This window comes from Emydura macquarii, unplaced genomic scaffold (assembly GCF_026122565.2).
Source record: "Emydura macquarii macquarii isolate MOO-44397 ecotype Brisbane River unplaced genomic scaffold, CSIRO-AGI_Emac_v2 contig_1390, whole genome shotgun sequence".
Taxonomy (NCBI): Eukaryota; Metazoa; Chordata; order Testudines; family Chelidae; genus Emydura; species Emydura macquarii.
The window spans coordinates 11,691,384-11,719,374 of NW_027131527.1; the positions used below are offsets into that span (position 1 = coordinate 11,691,384).

The 27,991-nt window shown below is 40.6% G+C and overlaps 1 protein-coding gene across 1 annotated transcript; it reads left to right on the plus strand.

The window, feature by feature from the left end:
* The first annotated feature begins 135 nt into the window (after positions 1-135).
* On the plus strand, positions 136-27,785 carry LOC137156060 (nucleolar RNA helicase 2-like). The gene is made up of 15 exons (XM_067552644.1): positions 136-707; positions 2,057-2,326; positions 3,726-3,804; positions 4,616-4,794; positions 7,288-7,405; positions 9,549-9,734; positions 11,828-11,973; positions 14,071-14,220; positions 18,470-18,631; positions 19,528-19,647; positions 21,373-21,446; positions 21,675-21,834; positions 23,960-24,094; positions 25,958-26,002; positions 27,188-27,785. The coding sequence occupies exons 1-15, from the start codon at positions 609-611 to the stop codon at positions 27,377-27,379; spliced, it is 2,115 nt and encodes a 704-aa protein (XP_067408745.1). The 5' UTR covers positions 136-608; the 3' UTR covers positions 27,380-27,785.
* The last annotated feature ends 206 nt before the right edge of the window (positions 27,786-27,991 follow it).

Genomic DNA, 27,991 nt, shown 5'->3' on the forward strand with positions numbered 1-27,991 from the left:
CTGGCCGTGTGTACTGAGCACCCTGACAGCTCTGCCGGGACAGCTGCCTCAAACAGGCTCTTCCCGGACAATCCCGGCCAGGTGGCAGTCCTGCCACTGAGCGCAACAGCGCCCCATGGGCAGGAAGTGGTGGCTGGGGTGGGGGTTTCACTGGCCTGTTGCGCGAGACTCGTGGGCCACGCCTGCCCTGTTCACAGCGCAGAGAAGAGATGCAGGGCAGGGCACCTGGGACAGGGTCGCAGTGCGCGCGGCCAGAGGGACGACCTCAGCGCGCCCAACGATCCCCCTGCGTTTGGAACCTCACGGACGCTGCTGCTGCACTGGCTGCAGCCCCGGTGCATGCTGGGTCTCGTAGGGCCCATGGCGCTGCGTTCCGCTCTGTGTGACGGCGCTGGTTTGGTGGTGGGCGTGGCGCGAGAGGGCCGGCCCTGGGCATGCACGCGCGTGACGAGCGGGTCGCCGGTTAAGCCGCCTCCTTCCGTTCCTGCCCTGCCCTGAGCTGATTGCCGGCCGGCGAGGGGCTGCCGGTCGGGACTGAGTTCGCGCCCCTTGTCTCGACTCCCCGCGGCAGTTTCGCTCCCGTGTCCGCGCGGAACTGGGCAGGGGAAATGCCCGAAGCGACCCGGCTCGGAGCCAGCAGCGGAGACGAGGCCGAGAGCCCCATGGAGAGCGGGGCCGCCCCGGAGAGCAGCAGGAGGAGGCGCAAGGTAGCGGCGCCCTTTGTGCTGTCAGCCCGCGGCAGGAGTCGTCCGCCGCGGGTGCCGCGGCCTGGAGGGGGAGTCACGCGGGCGACTCTCGGCTCGGGCACAGGGCGAAAACCGGCTTCGCCGGCGCGGCTGCCCCGACGTCGGGCCGGCCTCGTGTGTTCTGTGTGTGCGCGCAGCGCGTGGCCGGGGTGCGTGGGGGCGGGGCAGCCAGCGGTGTCCTTGCACGAGGTCCCCTCCCCAGCCCGAGCCCGCCCTGCCGGGTGGCGGCGTCTTCTGCCCAGGGGCATCGGCTAGGAATTGGGCAGCGTCCGCTCCACGGCCCGTTTGTTTTGTTGTCCTGTGGTCGTGCCCCTGCTGACTGGTCCCTCCCAACCCTCTGGCGCTGGCTCCGCCTGCCGCTGATGGGAAAGGCGCTGCTTTTCGCATGGGATCGGTCTCTGCCTTTACGTGGTTCCTTCTTTTCTCCTTGTCTCTTTTGACTTTTCCCGTATAACTTTCCCTTAAGCAATATTGGCACGTAACCCCAGTAGCAGTCCCGTCTGCTTTGAGCTTTTGGTGTTATACCCAGCCAGTGCTTCTGTGTGCTGGCATTTTTTGCGGGAATCGGGACTATCATTGCACAGCGATCCCTAGAAGCACTTGGTAGGATGTCTTGCATCAAACATAGAAACGCCCCCGGCAGACAGTAGAGCCAGATTTGGAATAAAAATCACGTTCTGTCCGTGCAGTTGTGCGCTCTCGGCTCAAAAACCTGTGCTGTGGTATAATCCTGTAAACTCTTTTATGACAGCATCTCCCAGGATTTCTTACCTTTTTGTTTGGTACTAGCTACTGTCAGAAACAGTATCCTAAACTCAAATCTAGTCTGGTAACCCTATGTTTCTACTTCACACACAAAGTAAATGCTTACCTTTTTAAAAGGGATGAAATATTTTATAGCATCTGTTACAAGTAATCACCAAAAAGAGGATCAGATTTTAGGATTAAACCATGACGTTGGTCTCTGAAATTTTTTAATGGGGTGCAAACTTCTTTTAAAAAATTCATATGTGTATTAGGGTTTGAGTTCCATTAATGAATGGAAAGTGTGAACTCTGCACATAAAATCAGCACAATGCATGATGGGATTTTCCCCCCACAACCTGAATGAGTCTATCTTCATGCATGCCCTTATGCAAAAACTGCCTCTGATTTTAACAAATATGGAAACAAATATTTATAGATGGATACAGCAACAAATTCCTTTCATTCTTAGAACAATTACATGTTCTTACAATTTCACAAAGCCTTGGGATGGTATGAAAATCTGCAGTTTTATTTTAATTGTGGTTTCTTTTCTTATTTGATAGAAAGATAAAAAGGAGAGAGAATCTAAACACCATGAAAAATCCATGAAGAGGAAATCTCAAACAGAGGAAAATGTGCTGTCTGAAGATGACCTTGAACCACCCAAACTTAAAAAGATGAAGAAAAGAGAGAGAGTGAATGACGATGCTGGAGAAAGAAGCCCAGAGCACAAGAAGAAATCCTCCTTCCTAAGTAATGGAGTCCCCCCCAGAAAAACGCTATGTAATTTCAGTGAAGCATTAAGTGGAGAGAGTGACAGCGAACAAGAGCAGGTGCAACTAGTCACTGGGTTTTGCTACAGTTGTGTTTAGCTCCTGTATTACAACATGATTGAGTTTGGAAGAAATTATCAATAGATGGAGTTATTTCTCAACACTTGTTTTTGTATAACCAATACTTAGCTTTCACTTACATTATAACTTGGTTGTCTGCAAAACTTGAAAAGTCTGAATGCTCAAGTTTTGTATTACATCGTCACAGCTCACAGGAATTCTGTTTGTTTAAAATTGCTAGTAATAACATGTTAAAATTAAATATGCTGTGTGGACTATAGCAGAACTAAGTTTAATATTAATGACACACTAATATGGCTTCCTGACTGAGGCAGTTCAGTGCTGTGGGTAATAACTGGCAGACTGAAAAGCTGCAATGAGGTAGTGCTTTAAGATTCTGCGCTAGTCATTAGACATAAATGCAATTGCCAGGAATTTATTTTAATTGGTCTATCTTGAATAGAATTTTTTTTTTTTACAGTGAAGTAACCTTGAGTTGGTTCTAACTGAAAACTACTGTATATGTGTATATGCTCTAACTGTTTGTGCTTGATTTAGCCCTCTAATCCCATGAGATGAACTAAACTCATTTAAAAATGAAAAATCTTTACTGCAAATTAGCCCCCAAAATCATAACTAGAATTTGTATTTCTAAATGGAATGTTGTTATTGCTTATTGCTGAAAACTTATTTTGAAAGGGTGGAGAGAAGCAGTTACTCCTATATTCTTTTGTTGTTGCTTTATCACTTGTTTTTTTTCCTTGCTTGCGCCCCATTTGATGTGAAGTAGCAATAAGGTTAGTGTGCTCATTGGTCCTCTTCTGGAGAGAGGCTGAAGGTTCACAGAAAAATAGGCTTGTGAAATTTTACTTGATGCCCCTCACAGAGCCCTGAAGTTCCCCATCCTAGCTTTCTTTCCTCAGAATCCTGTGTTGTAGCCACTATATCATCAAAACTGTATTAAAATTGCATCATAATCTGTGAAAGGGGTTGATAATTATTGAAATATGGTTCACACTCTTAAGGTTTAAAACTATTGCCTCAGCAGTGAACCTGTGATATGATAATCCAAGGAGTAAGAAATGACTTGGAATCAAACCTGTCTTTTGCTTATTGCAGTACAAATCACTACCACAGGGCCACTAGTAATTGTTTTAAAAATAAACATCCTTGAATTAAACTGAATGAGTAGTGAAAGCCCTAGTTATGTATAACTTGCATCCGTTGAAATTAAATGCATTAGGAACAGAAGATGTGATGACTTAATGTAAGTTTTATAGCAGTTGCATGCAGTTTACAAAAGGCAGACCTTGGGACAAGTCACGTAACCTTTCTGCCTTAATTTTTTCACCTCTGAAATGCTCATAATACTCATGTGCAAAATATTATTTTTATCTAGCAAGAACTGACTGCAGAGCAGAAGGAAGGTGCTTTCTCCAATTTTTGTATTTCCAAAGGGACTATTGAGCTTCTTCGAGGTAACTTTTTTGGCATAATAAAGTCATAGTAAAAATGGCAGCACAGAAGCATCTTTAATTCTGTTTGTATTGTAATTCTAATTGTATTGTATTGTGAGGAAAAAGTAGTAATAAGCAGGAAATGCGATGTACCCCCTTCCCTTGTGTGCATGCAAACACTGTTGCCACACTTCTGGTGGTAACCCAATGGCATTGTGTCCACATATGTAGTCCTAGTCAGCCTAGCCTTTATGCTAGAACTTTAATTAACAGAAACCCAATATCAAGATACTGTGGCTTAAAATTACTTTATTCCATTTACAGAATAAGAATTAATTCCACTGAAATTGAGTTAAAAGCTCTTACTACAAATACTAATGAACAAATTTGTAACACAATATTTGTATGTAATGTCATTATAACAGGATCTTGATATCTTTATAGATATAAAGAGAAGAGGCTTTCTGGTGCTGTTTAAATCAAATAGTACTCAAGGGATTGAAGAGATGGGTGGAGAGTACTGCATAAATAGGGCAGTATAATTCTTCTCTTGAGGGAAAGATTGCTGGGTAGGAACAGAGTAATCAATATCTCTGGGCATGCAGTATTAGCAAATTGGGTGAAGTGAGTCCAAGAGCAGTTTTGAACTGGATTCTGAGACTAAGTAAACCAGAGAAAGTAATGATATAGTCCTGCTTTTTCTGGGGATGGTGACTAGTCTGCTTGTGATGTTCTGCCATGTTAAAGTTTACACAAATCAAGCACCAAATATAATGTTGTACTCATAAGCTCATTGGACCTTTTAATAAAGTCTCATTGAACTGTCTCACAGCTCGAGGTGTAACATACCTGTTTCCTGTGCAAGTAAAGACCTTCAAACATGTATATGATGGCAAAGATGTAGTAGCCCAAGCTCGAACTGGAACTGGAAAAACATTCTCTTTTGCCATTCCCTTGATTGAAAAGCTTCAGGGAGACATGCAGGAGAGGAAAAGAGGCCGCACGCCAAAGGTAACTAAATTATGTGCTAGCTCAGTGGTTCTCAACCAGGGATATGTGTACCCTTGGGGGTACACTGAGGTCTTCCAGGAGGCACATCAACTCATCTAGATATTTGCCAAGATTTACAACAGGCTACATAAAAAGCACTAGCGAAGTCAGTACAAACTAAAATTTCATACAGACAATGACTTTATATTGCTCTATAAACTATGCTGAAATGTAAGTATAATATTTATATTCCAATTGATTTATAATGACATGCTAAAAATGAGCAATTTTTCAGTAGTGGGCTGTGATGCTTTTGTATTTTTATGTCTGATTTTGTAAGCAATTAGTTTAAGTGAGGTGAAACCTGGGGTACACAAGACAAATCAGATTCCTGAAAGGGGTACAGTTGTCTGGAAAGGTTGAGAAGCACTGTGATAGCTAACCAATTCTGATGTCACATTTATTGTATTTTTTATCATAGTGTTCAAGTTTTTAGACCTCTGTGAAAAAGAATTGTTAGAGTATGTGCCCATGTGGATTCTGTTGTAGGTGCACATGTGCCTGAGGTCCAAGCTCTTGAATAGCATTATCCGTTGGGGCCACACACATGCCACCTCATGCTGCAGTGTGAGTGAGTAAAGGATGGAGTGGCTGCACCATCCTTTTAGTTCTTCAAGTAATTGCACATGGGCATTCCACTCTTGGTATGTGCTCATCTCGAGCATTATTGTCAGAAATGTTTCCCTCAGTAGTATTCATCAGGGCAACTCAAGCACCCTCTCCTGCCACACACCACTGTGTGCAGGTATAAAGAGTGAAGCTGCCGCTGACTCAGTTCCTTCTTACTGTTCTTGAGAGTTGTTGGAATCTGTTTGTCTTGCTTCAGCAAGTTCTTTCAGCATCTATTTGCATATAGATTCTTAAGCTTAGTTAGTAATAACTTTTTTGTTTAGTAAAAGTTAGTTTCTCGGTTCCCCAATTTTGGGGTTCCATTTGTTGGTACTGAGGAACGCCATAGTGACTGAGCTTCAAGCCCTATCTTTCATTTAAACTAGGGGTTGGCAACCTGCAGCGCGCGTGCCAAAGGTGGCACACGCGCCGACTTTGAGCAGCACATGGCGCTGTGACTGGAGCCATGCCATTCCCGGCCCCCTTCCCCCACCGATGCGGCCCCACCCCTTCACATGGGCTGAGTGGCGCCCCTAGCTGGGAGCGGTGCAGCCACTGCAGGAATGGGCCTGCAGACCTGCTGCTGGGAACGGGGCCATGGACTCCCCTTCTCTCTCGCCCCCTCTCCCCACCCCCTCGGGCACTGGGAGAGGGGCGGCGGAGAAGATTTGGCACAGCCCTTGCTGAAGGTTGCCGACCCCTGATCTAAACTGATGCCCATGAATGAGTCATATTCTAGTTGTTTAAAGGTGTTGGAGTGAGTCTCAGATTAACAATCAATGTGAGATTTGTAATGACTTCAGTCTTAGGACCAAGGAAGACAGAGAGGCCAGGGTGAAGTTTCTTTTGATGGAGCTGCTCTGAGACCACCTTCAGAGCCTTCTGAGGGTATGTCTACACTGACGGCGGCAAAGTCGCTGCCATCAGATCGAACTTTCTGGATCAATTGAGCGGTCAGTGAAGACCTGCTCAATCGATCCAGAAGTCGACGCTGTAAAACCACCTCTTCTAGTGGCGTAGCTCTTCGTCAACGGGAACGTGGTTCCTGTTGGCGCAGTGCAGTGAAGATGCTGCACAGATGGGAAGCACAGCAGTCGACGGGAGTTACGCAAGCTACTCTGTGTAGCTTGCGTAATTCCCGTTGACTGCCGTTGAATCGCCAGGTAAGTGTAGTCCAGGCCTCAGTTAGAGAGGGTGCCCAGCACTTGGGCTTTTGTGAGAAGTGCATGTCCAATGTTGTCTGAGTCCTGGCCTCTCCTCTCCACTCATCCTCTCTGGTGTACAAGAAGAATCAAAGGGGTTCTAAGGAGAGGAAGACAAGCTTTCCCATTCTTCCTACTCCCAGTTGGCTTCTTAATTTTGAGTGAACTAGTCATTGAATGAAACTAACTAAATGAACTGAAATGAATAAAATATTCTCTTTGCATCTACAGAAGTGGCTACCGCTGTCAAAAGCTGGTTTAGCACTTCAACAAATTGCAGTTTCAGGTGCTTAGCCAGTGACTGCCATCAGTTCAGTGGTTTCACTTTAAAAATTCAGCAGCAAATATGTACTGCTTGAATATTCTTTAATTTAAAATATTTTAATATATAGTATTATGTTTAGGTCTTAATATAGTTTGTCATGTGCTATAATTTTCTATGCAAGGTAGCAGTGTGTAAAATGACATTTGTGATTTGATGAGGCCATAGGAACCTTGAACTGTGATTAAATGCCATTTCTTTAAACCTGCAACACTTACAATATAGGTATAAATATTCAGACTTAAATTGAAAACCTGTGTGGCTTCTTGGCAGACTCCAAGTGAAGGAGCATCTATTTTTAACTCTTTTCCTTCTGTGTAGGTGTTAGTTCTTACTCCAACCAGAGAGTTGGCAAACCAGGTAGCCAAAGACTTCAAGGACATCACAAAGAAGCTCACAGTGGCTTGTTTTTATGGCGGAACTGCATATAACGGACAAGGTAAGTAAGGTTTCTGTCTAATGACTGACATGCAGATTGATTGATAACATTTGAAACATTGTTGGCTCTCTCCAGAATAAATAATTTTAATCAGAAACTGAAGACTTTTAAACTAAGTAGCCTAATCTGTTACCCGCACACTGGGGCACCCCACCTTTACCCCCAATCCGTAGGGTTTAAGGCATAACATGGTTAAGGTGCCTTTCCCATCCGTAGGGCTCCAGGGGAAAGGCACCTACTCTTACCCAATTCACACTCTAGGGCTTAGGGTCACCCATTCCCAGTTCATAGGGCTCTGGGTGTAATTCTCTGGAGGTTTGCAGGATCTTTTACCAGTGAAGGAGACTTATTCTCTATTTATTAACAATTACCAAACCAGCTAAGCATACAATGCTCACCACTCCCAATAAGACAGACAAACTTCTCCTGGTGACCAATCAGGATTAGATCATCTGGGGACTCCAACTTCTGCACAGTATGGTTGGCAAGGTGTTGAGGTCTGGCAGTTCTGATCTTCTTGGACTGTGTCCTGGAGTTAAATTCCAAAGAACTTACTTTTGGACCTCAGTTTATATAGTTAAATTTTGGGTCCTTCTTAACTTAACCAATCATTTTAAACTAAAGTACTACAAAACACCAATCCTAGCCCATTATGAAATAGTCCTTTAACCAATCATATCCCACCACCTTAATTGATTTAAATAATGCACACTTAGTTATACAACAGACAGAAACAATCAAAGAACCAGTCAGAAATCTTTCAGATAAACAATAGAGAATTGGGTACCATAAAGACAAAACAATAAGAAGTGTAGATTTTACAACCACAACTGTTGATAAGTGATTACTTTCCAGACAGAATGCTATCAAACATAGTTTTCTTTAAGCATCTTAAGATCTGTTTCTTTATCTGATGGTGGTAGGTACTGTTAGGACAGTAGCACCTTCTTAGCCTGATATTACATTGTTTTGAAGTAACTTCAGGAATGTGAAGATGTGACTACCTGCTACTTAGCTTATGGCTGCTGCCTCTCCTGATATGGCTGCTACAGCTTAGCTCAAGAACAAGACCTAAGCTTAGCCAAAAAAAGCAAGGCCTCAGACCTTACAGCTCAGGGTCCATCTGTACTAGGAAAACAAGAGGATTCTTCGTAAAACACAGCTGCCTTCTTTATTTCCAGGGTTCTTGGACCTTTTCCATATAGACTTGGGTGTTTGAGAGAAAAGGAGGACATTTCTTGCCATGTGTATATGGAAAAGCCATATTTGGTCCTGTTTCTTGTAAATAACCTGTGTTTTACAAACAACAGCAAAGTAAATCTAAAGGTGAAAGATGTTAAGTCTTAAAGCTGTCACTGGAGATGGCATCTTTGCAACCTCTCATGGAGAGGATCCTTACATTCAGGAGGGGGAAGGAAAAGTTCTGTATTATAGTAATGTTTTTTTAGTTAAATCTGGATGGTTGTGAATGGATAATTAGGGTGGGACGAAAACAATTAATTGTTAATGGATTATGCATAATGGGCATAGCTATTGGGTTTGGCAGAGAGGGAAGAGGAATCCTATTTTCCTATAGGACTTCAGGAAAAGGGGGTTGGTTCAGTGGAATTGACTGCAGAATGAAGACATTTTCAGAGGAAACACTTCTCCCTTAATGTTTTAAAAATCCATCTTATTTCCCCAGTTTAATAGTGAGCTTTGTAAACTAACTCATGGCTTGATAGTCTAGTTTTCCCAAAAGACATTTCAGTTTTTGATTAAAATAAATAATTTGGAGAGAGCCAACTGCTTCTTAACTGCTGAAAAAAAATCTTAACTCACCACTAAACTCTCATCACCCTTCTCATGCTTATTAGAAAAAATATTTCACAATGCTGAGACAACTGTGATTCCTGGCTGTCCTTTTGTCAGTTTTTCATTCCCCTTCCCTTTTTATTAGGGAAACTAACTCTGATGTAAGACTTCACAAGCTGTGGCTTCAGTATTTCTCAGCTGTATAAACTTTCTGATTTCTGTTCAATTAGAACATTTATCAATGCAGTATTGCCAATGTAGTGAAAGAAAGCGATCCTGTACTTGTAAGCTGTTGCCATTTTCTAAACTCTTCTGCTCTTATATGTATCTTTACTAATTTTTCTTTCAGTTGATTTAATTCGAAGTGGCATTGACATCTTGGTTGGGACCCCAGGTCGAATCAAAGACCACCTTCAGAATGGCAAGCTGGACCTTTCCAAACTCAAGCATGTTGTCCTGGATGAAGTTGACCAGATGTTGGACATGGGCTTTGCTGAACAAGTGGAGGACATTTTACGAGTTGCGTACAAGAAGGGTAAATTCAGAATTTAAGTGAATAGTAAGGAATGTTATTAGTAATTAGTCCACTAAACTCCAGGTGGTTGCATATGGTGTTATAAAACCTGTAAATCAACTTCCTTGTGACTATATTAGTGGCAGTGAAAACAAACGAGTGTTCGTGAAACCTGCTGTGGATGTCACTAGGTAGGTAGTGTGCTGTAGATCTGGAAATCATTCATACAATCTTCAGAACATATAAGATGCCACTCTAGGCATGGCCCAAGTCCATCTACCAATGGCAGGTAGAAACTTTCCCTGGCACCTCTCCATAGGCTGAAATGGAAACTTCCTACTTTTCCCCTTCTCAGCATGTTAATGGGGTCTGGACTTCTCATCGGGCTAGTATTTAATCTTGACGATAAACTCTTTTTGAAGCAGTTCATTTTTTCTTCCTATATCGATAATATATCTGGGATTAACATTGTCAAGTTGTCGAGTGGCTCCACATGGGTGTCAACCTCAGGGCAGATTTACAAACCAGGGCACAAACTGGTTGTGTGTTTTAGAATTAGATTTCACCAACCAAGTATCAAATGTGAACTCCACAAGCACTATAATAGCATTAGCATGGAGTCACAGACACTTCCCTTGGACACTCTGGTCTGTCTTGCCACCCAGGGCAAGCCTGCCTTTTGATAGATGGTCTCTTACACCAAAAATCACAACAATATTCAGGTTCTCCCAGTCCTAAAAGACCAGTCACTTGCCCCAGGTCAGTTATAGATCTCTCAACAAAGACAACGCCTTAAGCCAATCCTGTAATAAACTAACAAAAGATTTATTAACTAGGAAAAAGTAATAGTTATTTACAAGATTAAAGCAGGTAAACATACAAGGGAGTTGAAGTTTTAGGAGTAAAAAGTAATAGAAACTGCTGTAATATACCACCTCTATATGTTTTTTAGGGCTAATTCAAGCTAAGCAGCTTGGGGATCCTTTAATTATACTTAGAATATTGCCTTCTTCAAATTCCAGGAAGCATAGTGAAAGAGTTCCTTCTGGTCAGGGATTTTTATTCCTATCCCCCCAGAATTCAAACTGTGATGCGAGGAGGATTTGTGCGTATCCCTTCTTTGTGGGTATGGGAGGGAGCAATCAACAAAATCTTTTGTCCACTGATGTTTCACAGTGGTTTGTCTGGAATCTGTAGGTCATTTGTTGGGCAGATGACAACACCTCGTACAGTAAACTAGTATTTCACACTTGGTAATGCTTCTCTCCTGACTGGGTGGGGATTTCCAGTTTCATAGCAAACACTTTTATAGTTACAAAGCAAACACTTAAATATTGCCTTATAATATAGTAACAGATATTATAAGTGAAATTAATGAATGCAAAAACTCATGAGCATTTCATACACTAAACATATTCTTATCAACTTGACATTTATTTTAACAATACTAACACACAGTTGAGCCAGACTGGTTTACAGTTATGCATTTGTCAGTGTTCAGTAATGCCCAGCGCCTTGGCATGAGCAGGCACTGGGTCTGCCAGCATTCACAAGCATTACTTCTGTGTGGGTGTCAGAGCAGCTTTCTGAATGGTACTAGTAGTTGGATCTTGCTAAAATTGGGTTTTTGTTGGTGTTTTTTTAAGCTTAAAAGGAAAAAGTGGTGCTAATGATAGATGTTTTAAGGATTGGTCTGGTGACCTGGTTAGCCATGGTCTGCATAAATACATGGAGCTTTTACCTCCCTTCTTGAATAGGGAGGCTGCACACTTACTATGAGGGTGGAGGCAAGAACACCTTATGTTGCTCCAAAGAAAGACCTTCCTCTACTTTGCTGACATGGATCAGTATTAACACCTGAGGGAGGTACATTTAACTTTACTCATCTGGAAGTTGTCTCAAAAGTGGGCACTTTGCCAGAATGGTTGGAAAAGAGGACAACAATTTATAGAGTACCTCTCATCATGAAGACACCACAAATAAATATTGTCTGTATTTTATTTATCTGAGGCTATCACAACAGTACATGGGGCAAATTTGGGGCCTTGAACCAACATGCCTCCTCTAGGATATTAGATACCTTAGATTGTGAAACAGATTGTTTTGTTTTTAAGATTCTGAAGACAATCCCCAGACGTTGCTGTTTTCTGCAACTTGCCCACATTGGGTGTATGATGTGGCTAAGAAATACATGAAATCCAGATACGAACAGGTTGACCTCATTGGGAAGAGGACTCAAAAGGCTGCTATGGGTGTAGAAGTAAGTAACTTGGGTAATGTGGCATATTTTTAGGCCTCTTTTCCTTTTTCCATGTTGTGTATACTTTATTATGGTATGAATTTGAAAAAACATCACAAATATATATTTTTTATTGATGTAACTTGGAAAGATATTTTGAAATAATACTTTTTTGAGTAACTGTAGCAAGTTCTATACCAAACTATTTTTTGTAAATGTGGAATGTCTGTATTTTCTCCTGAAATAGCTGGTGACCTTACTGATGCCTAAAGCAGAGTGAGTTATTGAACACAATTCTGTGTTGTTAGTTTGGCTATTTCTGGTCTTAGAATGTACCTTTACTTTTAAAACCCTGCTTTGAAGCAGTACGCTGACTTTTTAAACTCTGCAAGGTATGCCACCCTGTTGAAGACACTCTTTGATATGCATTCAGATACCACAGTGCTGGACACAATATAAATATTTAAATGTATTAGCTCTATTAAAAACACGAACTACTTCCATTTAAAGAGTTTATCCTAAAACTCATTTTTGGCTGGTCAGTAGAGCACAATATGGTTGCTTCAGTAGGACTGAAAAATGCGATAATCCATTGTCACAAAGATTTGACTTTAATTAAACCACTGTCTTCAAAATATTGATTTCATGTAACTTGCCATAAAACTCTAGTAAATACATAGAGGTAAATATCTAGAGGGGAGAAAATTCTGAATACCCAACCCTGCTTTGTGGAAGATTAGCTCATTCTTGGTTTCTCTCTATGTGGGGAAACTTGTTTGCAAAATATCTAATTTTTCTTCCTACGACCTCATGTTTTTATTCAGTTTTATAGTGGGCAAAAGAGATCCATGCATTTGATTGCTTTGCCATGTTTTAATAATATGTCTAATCTAATTCTGTCTCGTCCTAATACATTCATCTAAGGATAACATCTTTGTATTTATATTGGAGTGTACATTTTCAAATATACTATATGTGACCCATCTGTGCTTAAGATAGCCACCTGAAAATGCCAAGGTCAGGGCAGGCTGTAAAAAGAGAGCAGATTCTCCCAGCGCTGGTGGGTGACACTGAAGTCAGACTTCCCAACCAGCCACAAACAGTGCTTCTGATTCCCGACACTGGTTATCGAGAAGCCAAAATAAAAATATACACAGCCCCCTTTTACTACATTTCAGTCGCCGGCTCCCAATCAACCACTAGGTCCAGTAAAGAGGTCAGTTATTTAAAACTCTATGCTGTTTACCAAAAAGGTTTATCCTGACCCCAAAGGGTCAGCCACAGTACCAGATCAATATAAGTTTGGATCTCACTCAAAATACAAAATTGCCAGCCAATCCTTTAGTAATTAAAACTAAAGGTTTATTATAAAAACAAACTATAAGAGAAATGTTAAAGGATTAAATCAATCAGATACATACAAATGATTTGAAAGTCCATATATCTCAGGTTTCTAGAAGAATTGTGGAGTTTGCAGGCTTGTATAATCTCTCTGGTGTACATCCAGTACCAGGATGGGTCTTGTCCTTTGTTTCACAGCTTCAGTTCAGTTCAGTTGTAGATGAGTTGATCCAGAGGTAGCCTGGAGACTAAAGATAGACTAAAGACAAAATGGATGTCGTGCAGCTGTCTTTTATGTCCTTTGGCATTGGCCATGCTGCTTGTGGAATTTTACAGGAATAAAATGGAGTCCAGAGTCACATGAGTAAGTTCTGGTGACTCATCAGGTATATCCCTGGCTTCTCCCCCGGGCTCCTTGTACCTGTGAATTTCTTAATGGGCCATTAAGCAGGCTAGTGCTGCAGCCATCCTGTCTGAGGTGTTGCCCAGACACAGCACAATTTGAAATACAGATATATCAAACATGCCCATAACTTCCATTACACATATAACACATGAACAGAAACATCATCATCTTACTTAGCACATTATAGCCTTTCTAATAGTACCTGACGTGGCATATCTCACATGAATTATTATGATTCTGACGTATTGATGTTAAATAACATAATAAATGCTCTCCCCCCCCATCCAGCCAGTGTGTCACTATATATTTTTTAAACTGAATTTATTTAAGGTTTTTCATTCAAGCTAAATGCTAGAATATTTCTTCAACAGCATTTGGCTATAGAGTGTCACTGGTCTCAGAGAGCAGCAGTTATTGGAGATGTCATTCAGGTCTACAGTGGCACTCATGGACGGACCATAGTCTTTTGTGAGACGAAAAAGGAGGCAAATGAACTAGCCCTGAATGCTTCTATTAAACAGGTATGCTCTTTGTTATGTTGCAAGATAGTCTGTTGTTTATCAACATGGAAGTGGCATCAGACCCATGCTAACTAAATCTGCCAGTGTCTAACTTTCTTTCTATGAGGACAAAGCAAATTAGGGCAGGAGGTAGCTGAACAATCATGTGGTTTCAGAATTTTGATACAACTATCAAAATCAGCCCAGAGTCTACAGCATTGTATATTTAAATGTTGGATTTCCATAGCAGATCTCTAGCTTCTGCTTGGAATGAACAGAGATGGTTTTAAAGACATTTTTTCCTGAAAAAACATCATTCAGAGACACCAGATAAAGCTTTTACAGATTACATCAGTGTCCTTTAGAGAGCACTGTCCATTCTTCGAGTGCCTGCACACATACCTACAGTGTAAAGGACATGTGCGTGTCCTGTGCACTGATGCTGGAGAGTCTTCCTTAAAGGTTACTGTAGGATAGCCCCACTCACAGCTGAGCTCCTCATGCTCCAAAGTGAGGGCATAAAGGGAAGAACTGTCTTGCCTCTCCTTCAGTTCTTTCTTAACCTCTATGGCCAGAACATTTGTGTTTTTTGTGAACAAAATCTTTTATACTTAGTGGTTACTTTTTGTTACTTGATGCTTAAAATCTTTATTTGGTTTTGTTGTATTTTAAATACATTTTTTTTTAGTTCTTAATCTTTTTCCCCCCCAGTCAGCAGAGCATCCAGGCCCCACTGGGTTCTGAGTGAATCCATGCCAAGGTCCCCAGGTTTTAAACCTTGTTTGGGCTGCAGAAAGCTTGCACTTGTCAGTGAACCTCATTTGTGCAGTCTCAAGTGCTTAGGCGAGAGTCGCATTAGAGATAGGTGCTCTATTTGTTGTGGTTTCAAGATCAGGACAAAGAAGCTAATGGAGGAGCATCTCCATTACATCATGAAGGAGATTGCCCTTAGACCAGCATTGAAACCAATTGATTGTCAAGGAAAGTTCTTCTTCTCCCTCCTGTAGTGCTTCCCTGTCTTTGCCTACAGACTGGAGCCGCAGGAGATCCCTGTCTCTGGTGCTGTTGTCTTTGAGGCCCAAGACTTCCAAGAAAACGTTGGCATCGGGCTCTTCAAAGTTCAGCATGTGGAATTCCTCTACAGAGGGATGTTCCGGTACCAATGGCAGAGTATGCTCTCTGGCTCTGTGCTCTTCGATACTGGCTTGTACAGAAAGACCTGAGCCATCAACTCTGGTGCCCTCCCAGAGACTTTGAGACTGGCTACATGGCTGCAACATAAGTCATTCCAGTTCGCAGCAGGACAGCAGACCATGTCTGTACTGACTATATCAGTGTCCAGGGTCTTACTATGCTTGTTGGTACTGCAGTCACTGTTGCTTCAGGGCAAAGTTCCCTGTCCAGGACTAGTGCCAAGGCCCTTGGTACCAGAATGCTTTGTTCTGGGGCCATCAGCTGTGGGCTTGGTACTGCCTCTTTCCTCCTCCTCCTGGTTTGGTGCCGGATTCACACCGCATATTACCAGCACCTAGGAAGCTGTCCATGCTTCACCTGGTACCGTGCCCCTGATAGAGATATAGACTGTGGTCAGAGAAGACCCTTCCTGGTACCATGTCACCCTGGCTCTTGGAATTCTAAGATTCGTCAAGCTTTGAGGTAGGCTTTCTGGGTATCGACATAGAGTCCAGATCTTCCCTCCTGATCTCGTTCCTGCACTCACTGGCATGGGTTCGAGAAGACTTCGACCAGAGATTGGGACGTTTGGGTCAGGCATGCCTGGAGTCTGGTACTGTACTAGTCCTCTTAATGGCCATATTGGATGCCCTGAGGGATACCTCCATCATCTAGATCTACATCATCTATGCCTCATACAAGTAGATTTCCCTCTCACCCCTCCTCCCAACCCAGGAGGGAGCCTTCTACTAGTACTGAGGCCCCCTGACATGGTTGATGTTGATCAGCCTTTGGATGCTCAAGCTCAGGACTTGCCTCACTTTGCTCCAGAGCTGGAGCTTGCCCCAGTATTGCAGGATTAACCTTTGGCGCAATCTCTATTGCCTCCCCTTCAGACATCCTCCTCATCTGATGAGGCTCTGGTACCAGAGGCGGCATCCCTGTTGTGACTTCAAGACATACCAGGAGCTTCCCAGGAGAGTGGCAGTTTCCCATGGCATCCAAGTGGAGCTAGTGGAGGAGAATACCCATTCTCCTGATCGCCATTCTCCATCCCACTGTGGCAGGAAAGCCAGCCCTGCCTATCATTGAGGCCATTATACAGGCAGTTAAAACACTCTGGCAAACCCCTTTCTCCATTCCATTTGTGGCCAAACGAATAGAATGTAAATGCTAGGTTTCATCCCAGCAGTTTGAACTTTTTGTTTTTATTTACATCCCTGGCAGATGGCAACAATCTATCTAGACCTTTCAGAAATCTGGTTGTGATAGTAAGATTAATTTCACTCACCCTGTCTATGTGAGGGCAGATCACTGAAATAGCCACCAGATGCACCCAGTGTCACGTGATGAATGAGAAGAGCCAGTAGAGCTGGACTAAGGCTACACCCAAAGACACAGGTGCCAAAAAGCTCAACCTTTTTGGTAGGAAAAACTTATCCTATGGCAAGTGTACAACTCTGTATTGCCAATCACCCCGCTGTTTCTCTCGTTAATTTTCCTTCATTAGCGTTTGACTAGTATGCTGATAGACTTCTGTTGTAAAATAGGTGTCTTCCACTTCCTGTCTGAAGGAGTCTCTCTCCACTGGGTGACCTGCCTTTAACTACAAGGCTTTAAGCACATAATTTCCAGTGTATATCTACATATCTCTTTATGTATTATCTGCATATACATTTTTCAAAGATTATGATCACCAGTGTGACACAGGCTTTCAGTAGAAACCATACATAACAGTCCTTGGTGAACTAGAATGTAAATACCAGACCCAGGGATCCCTCTTACCCTTATGCATCCCTGTACCCTCTATCATCTATCATCAAGAGGTCTTTGAGACACTGGGTGCATCTGGTGGCTATTTCAGTGATCTGCCCTCACATAGACAGGGTGAGTGAAATTAATCTTACTATCACAACCAGATTTCTGAAAGGTCTAGATAGATTGTTGCCATCTGCCAGGGACCCAACTCCTCCTTCAGATTTCAGCTTAGTGTTGACTGCTCTGATGGACACTCCTGTTGGTACTTTAGCATCATGTTGATTTCTACGCCTGTTGGTGAAGGTAGTTTTCTTAGTGGCCATTGATTCCACTAGGAGGACGGGATAACAGAGTGCATTGGTCACTGATCTTCCATACACAAGTTTCTGCTAGGGCAGGGTTCAGCTTAGACCACACCTACATTTCTCTTGAAAGTAATTCCACCTGAATCAGACTAGATAGCTGCCAGTTTTCTTCACAAAGCCACTACTCACAGGGGCAAGTGAAGTCTCCACACCCTGGATGTTTGTTGAGTTCTGGCTTTTCACTTGGATAGGACAAAGCCCTTATGAGTTTCTTCCTAGTCTGTTTCTTATGCAGTATATGAAAGTTCAATCAATTATGACCCAGTCTCTCAAAATGGATCACCAGCTGTGCCTCAGTGTTATGCTGTTAGAGGGAGCTGTTTGACTAACTCATTTTATACATAAAATTCTGTCACGTGCACAAAGTAAAGAAACAATATTCTCTAATCTTTCAGTTACATGAATTTTGGGTGTTTAATAATAGGTAAAGAAATTTTCAGGCAGATGTGTGCGTTTCTAAAAGTGGATTATTTTTAAACTATCCTTTTTAAATCTTGTTTAACTTTCATTTTTATCTTTTAAGAATTACTTTTGCCCTTGCTTCTTTTGAAGGGAGCAAAGGTTGTGTATTCTTTCTAGCAAAAGGCAGCTAAATGACAGTGATATTATAGTGGCACACTAGCGCGAATAGCATTACATTAGAGGTGGCTTTTGTTTTATTTTGGGAAGTCAACGAAGTCTGTTGGATAGGGCACTGGAGTGGATGCTGGGGTGGGGTTCTTATATCTAGCTCTGACCCTGACTCTGTGTGGCCAGTAGCAAGATACCTGTTGCTTCCATTTCCCAATCTGCAAAATGGGAATAATGCTTTCCTACCTTTTTGTAAAGCAGTTTGGGCTGTAAGGGTACAAAGCACTGTATAAGTTAAGTATTACCATAATAATTTGTCATGTAAACTAAATATTTCAGTTCTTCAGTATCCTTCCTATAGCATGGTGCCTTTCATACAGTGTCATCATAATCTTATTTTACAGGATTGCCAGTCGCTACATGGTGACATTCCTCAGAAACAAAGGGAGATAACACTGAAAGGTTTTAGAAATGGTGTGTTTAAAGTTCTGGTTGCAACTAACGTAGCTGCCCGTGGTTTAGATATCCCTGAAGTTGACCTGGTTGTACAAAGTTCACCACCAAAGGTAGGAGATGGGTATGTTGGGTGTCTTTTGTAATATAAATAGTAGTCCTCCATTTGTTTTCATATGATAAAGTAGCATCAAATTGTGGTATTCATCACACACACACAGTTTTGTTAAATTTGTTAGTATTATAGTTTTGTTGTTTCAAGTAACCAGAGGTGGTAGTCCTGATCAGAATACTACTTAGCATGCATCCGTTGTAGAGTCCATGGTTCTTTTAGGGGTGTTTCCTTTGAAAATGCCTTCTGGTGATGCTCTTCCCAGCCACCCTGTAAGACTTTAGCTCTGCTTGATGTATTAACTATCGAGCAAAGTTGACTAAAATCCTGCTCTCAAAAGTGGTGAATGGTGATGACTTTGAAAAGTATTTGGAGAGGCAGTAGAATGGAATGGCTGGCAAGAGAAACACAACAATTGGATGGGAAGAAGAGCCCAGTAAATGGAGAGAACACTGGAGGAAGTTAGGAGAATATAGACAAGACCTAGGTTTATTGAATTTAGCTTGGGCCATGCTGACTCCCATAGAAGTCAGCATGTTCCTTCTCATTCTGTACACTGTGGTAAGTGTGATGTGTGTGGTATTTTAGCTATATGTGGAGGTGCACGATAGCAAATTAAAGCCTTTGCTTGGATTCCCTATTATGATAACCGAAGCATAATGGTGCATAGTTGACCCAGGCTTGTAACTTGGGCTCTGAGCAATATTTTACCTAGGCTTTTGGGGAATCTTTACCTAGTTTGACCTAAAGAAATAAATTGATTTTTGTAAATTTTAATTTCTCAGATACAATTTATTAGAGTACATTATCCCCAAAGTAATGTAACATTTTCCATGTACCTTTGTATATATGCTAAATTGACTAACTACAAAAGTAATAAAGATATTTTTCTTGAAGGATGTGGAGTCTTATATCCATCGTTCTGGGCGCACAGGGCGAGCTGGACGGACTGGGATGTGTATCTGTTTTTATCAGCGAAAGGAAGAAAGTCAGCTGAGACATGTGGAACAAAAAGCGGTACTGTATCTTTTTAGTCATGTACACTGAGTGCATGTAATGTGTTAGGATAGCTCTTAAAGTCCTGCAGTCCGTACAATGTTTGATAATCAGATTGTTAGGAAGCATACAGTGAGCACTACCTTCTAACTGAAGTTTAGCTGCTTTCCCTTTTTTCTCTTACTGGGATAATAACTTTGACGCCCACATGTATAATTGATATATGCTGTTCCACATAGTATCTTTCTCTTTGATAATAAAAGTTTAGATGTTATGTTTTTGTTTCGTTTCATAAGATTCTGAGCTCTTAGTTTATGTCAACATTGCAAAAACCTGAATTTTAAGAATGTTTATCTGGCCCAAATTAGCTAACTTGAGTTTAAATTGCAGTGAATACACAACAACCTGACTTTTAATTCAGGTAGCAGCTTGGGTTCAAGACTATATGGGAGCCTGGAGTTGAACTCAAACTGCCAACCCAAGTTAAAAGCCAACTTGTTTTGTTTTCACTGCAATTTAAACCCAAGTTTGGCTAACCTGAATTATCTTGTCTAAATTAAGAACTGACTTTTTTTTTCAGTGCAGACATATCTACTGAATTAAGGGTGAAACTCCTTAACGTTCTTTATAAAGGCTATATAATAGCATATATTTCATTAGAGTAAATTTTAAATTTGGCTTATTTTAAGTTACAATTTTGAGTAGAACTTCTATTTCTCTTCATGGGAATCTTTTTGGGAAGGTTTCAAAATAGATGAAGCAGGTAGTTAGAGATGAAATATGTGATATTAAAATCACAATCAGTCTCTATTGGCTGGTAAAAAGTTTATATTTGTGTGCCACTGTGAGAAATGATTGGCATTGCTTTTGATTCTTTCATGCTGGCAATGTAAGTGATTACCTTCTTTAAATAGCTAACAGAACCTCTGTTATGTAGGAAAAGCTAGTTAAGACTGAAGCTTTTTTAAAATAAAACTAGAATATGGTGTTAGTAACTATTCTATTAGCCCTCTTAAAAATAAAAACTAAGATGTTGAATGTCATTTTTCCTTCAACCGTGTTTGAGTAAAGAGAACATCTGATTAAATCATCCTAATAATGATAGATTTTAGAATGTTAGTGCCACTTGATGAAATTATTACGTTCAAGAGAGGATGCCTGCTCAGTTTAGATTCAAAATATGCTTCACTTGTTTGTAAACATCATATCAACAAACACTCACATTTTTAAAAGCTTCCAATGGAAACAGTTTCCTTCTTTTCAAGGAACATGATCTCCCTATAGTCACTTAAACCAAACATTGTAACATACTTGAAAATGAATGACTGGAAAAAAAAGTTGAATAGACTAGCCAACTTTCATGGGTAAGCTGAATGAAATGCAAAAAAAAGCTGTACAAAAAGTGAAAAATATTTAAAATATTCATTTTCTAAATCTAAATTGTTACTAGTACAGTGGGACATCCTGTCTCTCTAAATATGAATTTTAACCTGTTAGTGTCCCCTTTAATGAGGTTCTAAACATGTTTAGTCCAAGGAATTCACATAGGAAACTTCAGGCCAAGCTAACCTCCATTGTGTCAGAGTGCTTTATAGAAAATGTGCGTAATATATTGTTTTTCAGCTATAGGCACAGGAAATTTAATGGTAAATGCTTATTGAACTGAATTCCAGCATTAGTTTCACATAATACAGTTCTGAACAGTCTATGTAAACTTCCTACTGCTCCATTTTCTATTAATTGCAGGGGATTACATTTAAGCGTGTAGGTGTTCCTACTGCAACAGAAATAATAAAGGCTTCCAGCAAAGATGCCATCAGGTACGTTCAGTGACCCTTGCTTTTGTCCTCACATCATTCTCATTTGTAATAACTCTGGATTGTCTGTTGCTATCCATTTGTCTAAGATGGCAATAAAATAAATTGTTCACTGATATCAGTTGATCAAATTTGGGTCTCTTGCAATTTTTCTTCTATCCCATAGCTCCCAGATTCTGCTGTCTAAATTTTGCCTTTTGCCAAGTAACATTCTTGCTTTTAAATACTTAGGTGTTTGGATTCTGTTCCTCAAACTGCTATTGACTATTTCAAAGATTCAGCTCTGTGGCTGATAGAGGAAAAGGGGGCAGTTGAAGCCCTGGCTGCAGCACTTGCCCATATTTCGGGGGCTACTTCCATCGAACAGCGTTCCTTGCTTAATTCAGATGTGGTAAGAATATTTAGTTTATTTTTGTTGAAGTCTTAGATTTCAAATATCTGAATGTGAGCATGTTCGGTATAATTTACATGTCTCTTGATAATTTTACTTATCATAGAGCTACAGTCTAACTAAAAGAAATTTAATCTCACAAACACATTTGGTGGTTATAGAAAAGTTTGCTCTCCCATAGGAAGATTGACTTCTGACACAAGAATGAACTGCTTGTAATTCCCCATTCATAGACTAGAAATAGCTGATTAGTACAGGTGGTTTACATATAGAGGAAGTTTGGGGTACTTTGTGATAGAGACTGTAATCTCCTTTAAGGAGGGCAGAATGCTGAACACTCACATTATATGAGTGTTCCAACGATGCTATCTGACCTAACTACAACCCTTTTTCTAATCTTCTATTATGGAAAATGTTCTGGTGAGAACTCTGAATCTAGATATTTTAAACCTCCTGGATGCTTGTTGTCATCCGGGATTTGGACTTGGTCATAGCATTGAAATTTCAGTGGTGGTGTTCTGCCGGCACATGGATAAAGATCAGGTGTCTACGAGGTCAGCTGCCTTAGATATTTTAATTAAGGTGTAGACTTAATTGCAGACACAGGGCTGCCATGTGGTGGCTTCAATCTTTTTTCATAGATCCCAGAGTAGTTTAATGTAACCTTTGCCTAAGAGGTCCCATTTTACCAGCTTCCTGTTTATTGGTGTTAAAGAGTCATGAAAGGAAGCCTGGATGTAAGTGTTTCAGTATGCATGTGTGCTCTTTCTCGCTCTGTCATCTCACCCAGAGGGTACCGTTAGTGTTTTTGTATATAATAGTGATTATGGCCTGAATGAAAGTGAATCGCAAGCCAGAGAAAACTGAGGTGATCATAGGGTTGGGGAAAGTAACCAGGGGTTATGGTGAAGATTATATTGGTCCCTCTGAGTGAATGGCAAATAAGACAAGTTCACTATTTGAGGGTCTTATTACACTTCCAACTGCTATTATATGAGCCTACAATAGCAGTGACTGGGACCATCTGGGTCTAGTTGGGAGGTTGATACTCTTTTCTTGGATGTACATCTTGCTACTGTTGCCACTTCAAAATGAGACTACAGCACTACACTGTGTAGGGCTATACCTTAAACAACTCAAACTAAGGCTATGTCTATACTACAGATTTCTGCTGGCATAGCTGTGTTGATCAGGGGTGTGAATAGATGTGATCCCTGACTAACATATCTGTGCCAGTAGAAGTCCCTTGTGTAAATGTAGCTGCTATACTGGCAAAGTTGGACTTTTACCAGAGAAGCTTGTTTAATTAGTGGGCTGCGGTTTTACTATGCCGGTACAAAACACAGGTTTGCTAGTATAGCTGTGCCCACACTAGGAGTGCTTTATTGGAATATCCAATAAAGCACTGCTAATATAAACCTAGCCTGAAACTGGGGTAGAAAGCAGCCACACACTTTCTTTTGCTGTGAGCATATAGTTCTAATGCTCCAGAGTCTGCATTGGCTGACTCTTGGTTTCCAGCTGGAATTAGCTAAATAGCCTAAATAGCTTGTCTCCCTATACAATACTACCACAATTGCCATCACCTGATTGAGCTGAAGCTATCCTGGTATTTGAGTCAGCTGCTGGTAGCTGCTGACTATCCCTTGACATTGGAATTGACATCCCTCTTCGGCCCAAACTAGCACACACTACTTGATCTCTGGGGGCATGCTACAAAACTCATTTGAGTGGACATTTGAGGCTTGCTTGATTCAAGTGTTGAATTATTTGGGGAAACGAGGGCTTTGAGAGAAGGGGATGTTTAGGGGGGTTGTACTGGCTCTGCTAAGGGGTCGATCATCTTCTGCTGTTTTAACTGGACTGTATTTAATTCTGTCAGGGAGTGCCTTGATCCTGAACTAGGTGCTCATTTAGTTTATTTTTATTTCAATATAAAATATACAAAAGATCTTACTATGGCAGGGTTTTATCTGCCAACCTCTTCAAATGTACATATTTGCAATCTAATAACCTTTTATAAATTCTGAATAGGCAGATTCATTAGATGCATGCTAATCAATATTTCAGGAATATATTGAAGTTATTCCTTCATTGTGACCATGAATTGCCTTTCATCCTTCAGGGATTTGTAACAATGACATTGCAATGTTCAGAAGAGATAAACAACATAAGCTATGCCTGGCGAGGACTAAGAGAACAGTTGGGTGATGAAATTGATAGGAAAGTTAACAGAATGTGTTTTCTCAAGGGAAAAATGGTAAGACTGATCACTCTATCTTTATAGTTTTGCTTACTATATCTTAAGCTTGTAGATATCTCTTCTTAAAAGGCAGGAGAGACTAATCACCTCTACATTTTGAGGCCTGATTGTCAAGTCACCCTTTCTCTGGTTGAGGAAGGCTAGACATAATAATCTGTGATCTAACAATGCAGCAGTTCATGGTTAGTGATCACTACAGTGACACGAGATATTCCATTGAACTGAAATGTTAAGGGAGGGGCTTAAATTAATTTTTAATGTAAATATCCAAAATAGATAAACCACTAAAAGTAATGGACACTGGCATTGTGTTTAGTGCTCATAGTAACTGTGGAACAGATGTGTTTTTTTTTTTTGTTTTGTTTTGTTTGTTTTGTTTGTTTTTTTTAAGGGACGCTGTCAATTTTGATATCACACTTCTGTCAGGCTTTTGTTAAAAGTAACACTAAAATTGAAAGACTAGAGAAATACTTTTAAAAAATCTCTTCAGATTTACTTTGTGTGCACGACAACACTGTAGAGCAAGTAGGCATTTTTACCATTTCACCTCTATAATCAATTTTCCCTATTTGTATGGGTCACACAGCAATAGGGGAGAAGAACTTTTTTTTTTTTTTTTTTTTATAGAGAGGATGGCTTGGCTAGGTATAGAACCAACTTTTGCAAGCTGATACCCATTTAAAGACTGACTTCAAGGAAGAATAAAATTATAGACCAAATCACTACTTTCTTTCATTTTCATAAGTCTTTCTTTAACTTTATCCTTCCATTCAGCCTTTATAATAAAGTTTTATGATTATGCATTGGGATTTAGAAGCTGTTTTTAAAGAAAATATCCTTTCAAAACTGACTCCTGAGATAAGTGTGTAGTCAGTGTTATTTCCTTCAAAAATATAACTTTCAGAAGGCAGGGCTTATAAATATTTGCAGAATTTCATGCATATTTCACAGACTATTCTTTCTGGGTAAGTAATTTCCAGTTCTAAAATCCCTTTTCAGGACACGTATGCTACTAGACTGTTCTACTGTCAACTCCAAACTGGATTTCTCTAGTTTTTTCTTTTTAAAGAGTGAATTTTCCTGATGGTATTTGTGGTGTTGCCTTCACTGTTTGTTTTTTTGTGTTTTTTTTTTTCTTTTAATACCCTTACTGGTCTGTGGATTGGCTACAGAGTTCTGTTTTGAACAGTGTGGGCAACATTATACACAGACTTCCTTATCTATAACTTGTGACCTACTGTTTGGAGTCCTCTCTTCCTTGACTGAAATAATAAACACTTCATGAAGTTGAACTCCAGAAGGTTCATATTCTACATTTGACTATTTAAATGCACTGTAAACATATACATCTGTTTAAGTCAAACATTCCTTGTAGAAAAGAATTTACAAACTGAGCCATACGAGACAGCAAACAACAGTTTAGGAAAGGAAGAGTAATAAGATTATTGGTGAGAAGTAAGAAAACTATTTATGGAAAGAAGTGGCTCTTCAGAAAAGAGAAAATATATAGAATGTCACCTAGGGAAGAATTGGTGAAGTACGTGATGTAAAAGCAGTTGTGCTGAACTACTTAATGTCTGTGAAACAGTTTGAGATCTTAGATTAAAGACACTATAGGTATGCAAAACACTGTGCTCCATGTCGGTGTTTTTTTCCCCTAAAGGTAAAATTGCTTTAGTTCACAAATATTAAACAAGTTAGACTTGACTGCAGAAAGTGAAAGTTCACAGATCCCTTTCATTAAAATATGTCTGTATGCATTAACAGATGCTTTAGTGTTGCCTGAAACTAATGGATTACAAGGTCTAGATTTTCTGGTATCCACTTTAAACTTTTTTTTTGTTTGTTTGTTTTTTTAAGGGTGTGTGTTTTGATATTCCTGCAGTGGATCTAAGACAAATACAGGTATTCTCTTTATTTCAGTAGTTCTTAACTTATGGTAGGGCTTCCTAAACATTTTCATAGTGTGGGCCATCTTGTGGACCATCACTCCTCCCCATTGCTGCTGGCAGACTGAACTCCATAGCCAAAACCAGTTCTCATCATTCCATCAAAAGCAATTCCCCGTCATAACTTCATTTCACCCCAAATCAAAATGGATTTCCTCCACAATAAAAATGATTGATTTCTAAATCAAGTTTTCCTCTAGTCAAAATCTGTTCTCATCACCTCACCTTATAGTCACTTTCCTTCCCTCCCACTTTTACTTATTACCCCACAATCTGTTTTTTACAAACTAACATGGAGTTCCCTCAATCCTTTCAGATCAACTTCTCTTAGTCAGTTGTCCCCAATTGAAACCTCAGGTTTTCCTTGTTCTTGTCCAAAAACAAATTCCTGAAAATCAAATCTACTCTTAATTATTGGTCCTTCATTCAGGGAATGCACCGCTAGTGCTCTCCTACTCCCAAACCCAGCAGTGGCTCAGAGTCTTAAAGTGGCTTGTCCTGGTCCAGAGGCGGGTATTGGGGAGTGTTGGTGGCTCTTCCAGCTCTCTTTTTAGGAGAGAGGGAAGCAGTGCTGCCTTGACTTCTGAGACTGCTCCATAACACTTCATTGGCAGCTTCTGCTCCATACTGATGCATCCATTTCTGGCTGGATCTACACTCAAGACACCAGAACTATCAGCATCACATGGTTTCCCTGGTGTCTGACTAGTAGTGGTCCAAAGTCCTCAGATGGGAACCTTTGCTTTATAGGACACCAAGGGTTCCTTGATGATATGTGCTTGTATTATTTAATGTGTACATTAAGTGGCTGTCTTTATGTACACTTTCATTTTTATAATCTTGAGACCCAGTAGGTTGCAGTTGGTTTAACTCATAATTATTTTTACAAAATCTGCAATCAGATGGTTCCTGTGCTTCATATTTTATTTTTAATTCCAGTCCATATTTGTTAGTTATTTTTAAATACTAGTTTGTATGTGCTACTAAGTAGTTTTTCCTTCCTTAGTCTCAATTTTGAAATTGTACAATTTCATAAAGCTGTAAAATGTACTGTATTTGCTTTCCTGTAAGTTGTTTGTCTGCGTGTCGAGCTCTTACATGTATAAAGTTCAAATACAGATTTAACTTTTGTTTTTACCAGGGAAAGTGGCAGGATTCAAAACACTGGCATCTGACTGTGGCAGCTCAATTACCTGAGTTAGCAGAAATCCAGCGAGGAGGCGGCAGAGGCTCCTCAGACCCCAGGAATGGGAGGCGAGGTGGCAGCTTTAATAGAAACAGATTCAGAAATAGAGGCCAGAAGCGAAATTTTGACCGAGCATTTGATCGCTAGCTATGACAATAAAATTTGCAGAAATGGGACTAAAATATTTTTATCCACATTAAAAAATGTCATGTTCCTTGTTTGTGCCACTTGCAAAGTCTATCATTCAAATTTTGTTTTTTCAGTATTGCTATGGATGACTGTCTACAGGACCAATTAATAGAATAACAGTTGGTTTTGGTTTTTTTTGGTTTTTTTTTAAATGCCTTATTGTTATCTTCCCCTCAACTATATCTAAAAAATATTTATCAGCCTGCTCCACAGAGCCTTGTTCCAGGATGTGGCTTTTGCAATCAGAAATCTGGCCTGGGCTTACTATATAGCATATATCGAAATCTCTATTTGAATTAGTCTCCACTGGTGCCTGAAACTGTCCATTTTCCAAAATAATTAAAACACTATTTCTACATGGTCATTTGTACATAGTCATGTGATTGCTGGGTTAATGGTATATGTTGCTTCAGATGGACAGACGGGTCTACAACTACTACAGACCACTCCCCTCTAACCTGGTATTGAACATAGCAAAAGAATGTGAAGAAGCTAGAATGCTGTCAGAGTTGTGAAACCCACTAGCAGAATGTTTCTCCTTCCTCTCCCCTCCCCCCCCCCCCCCCAACA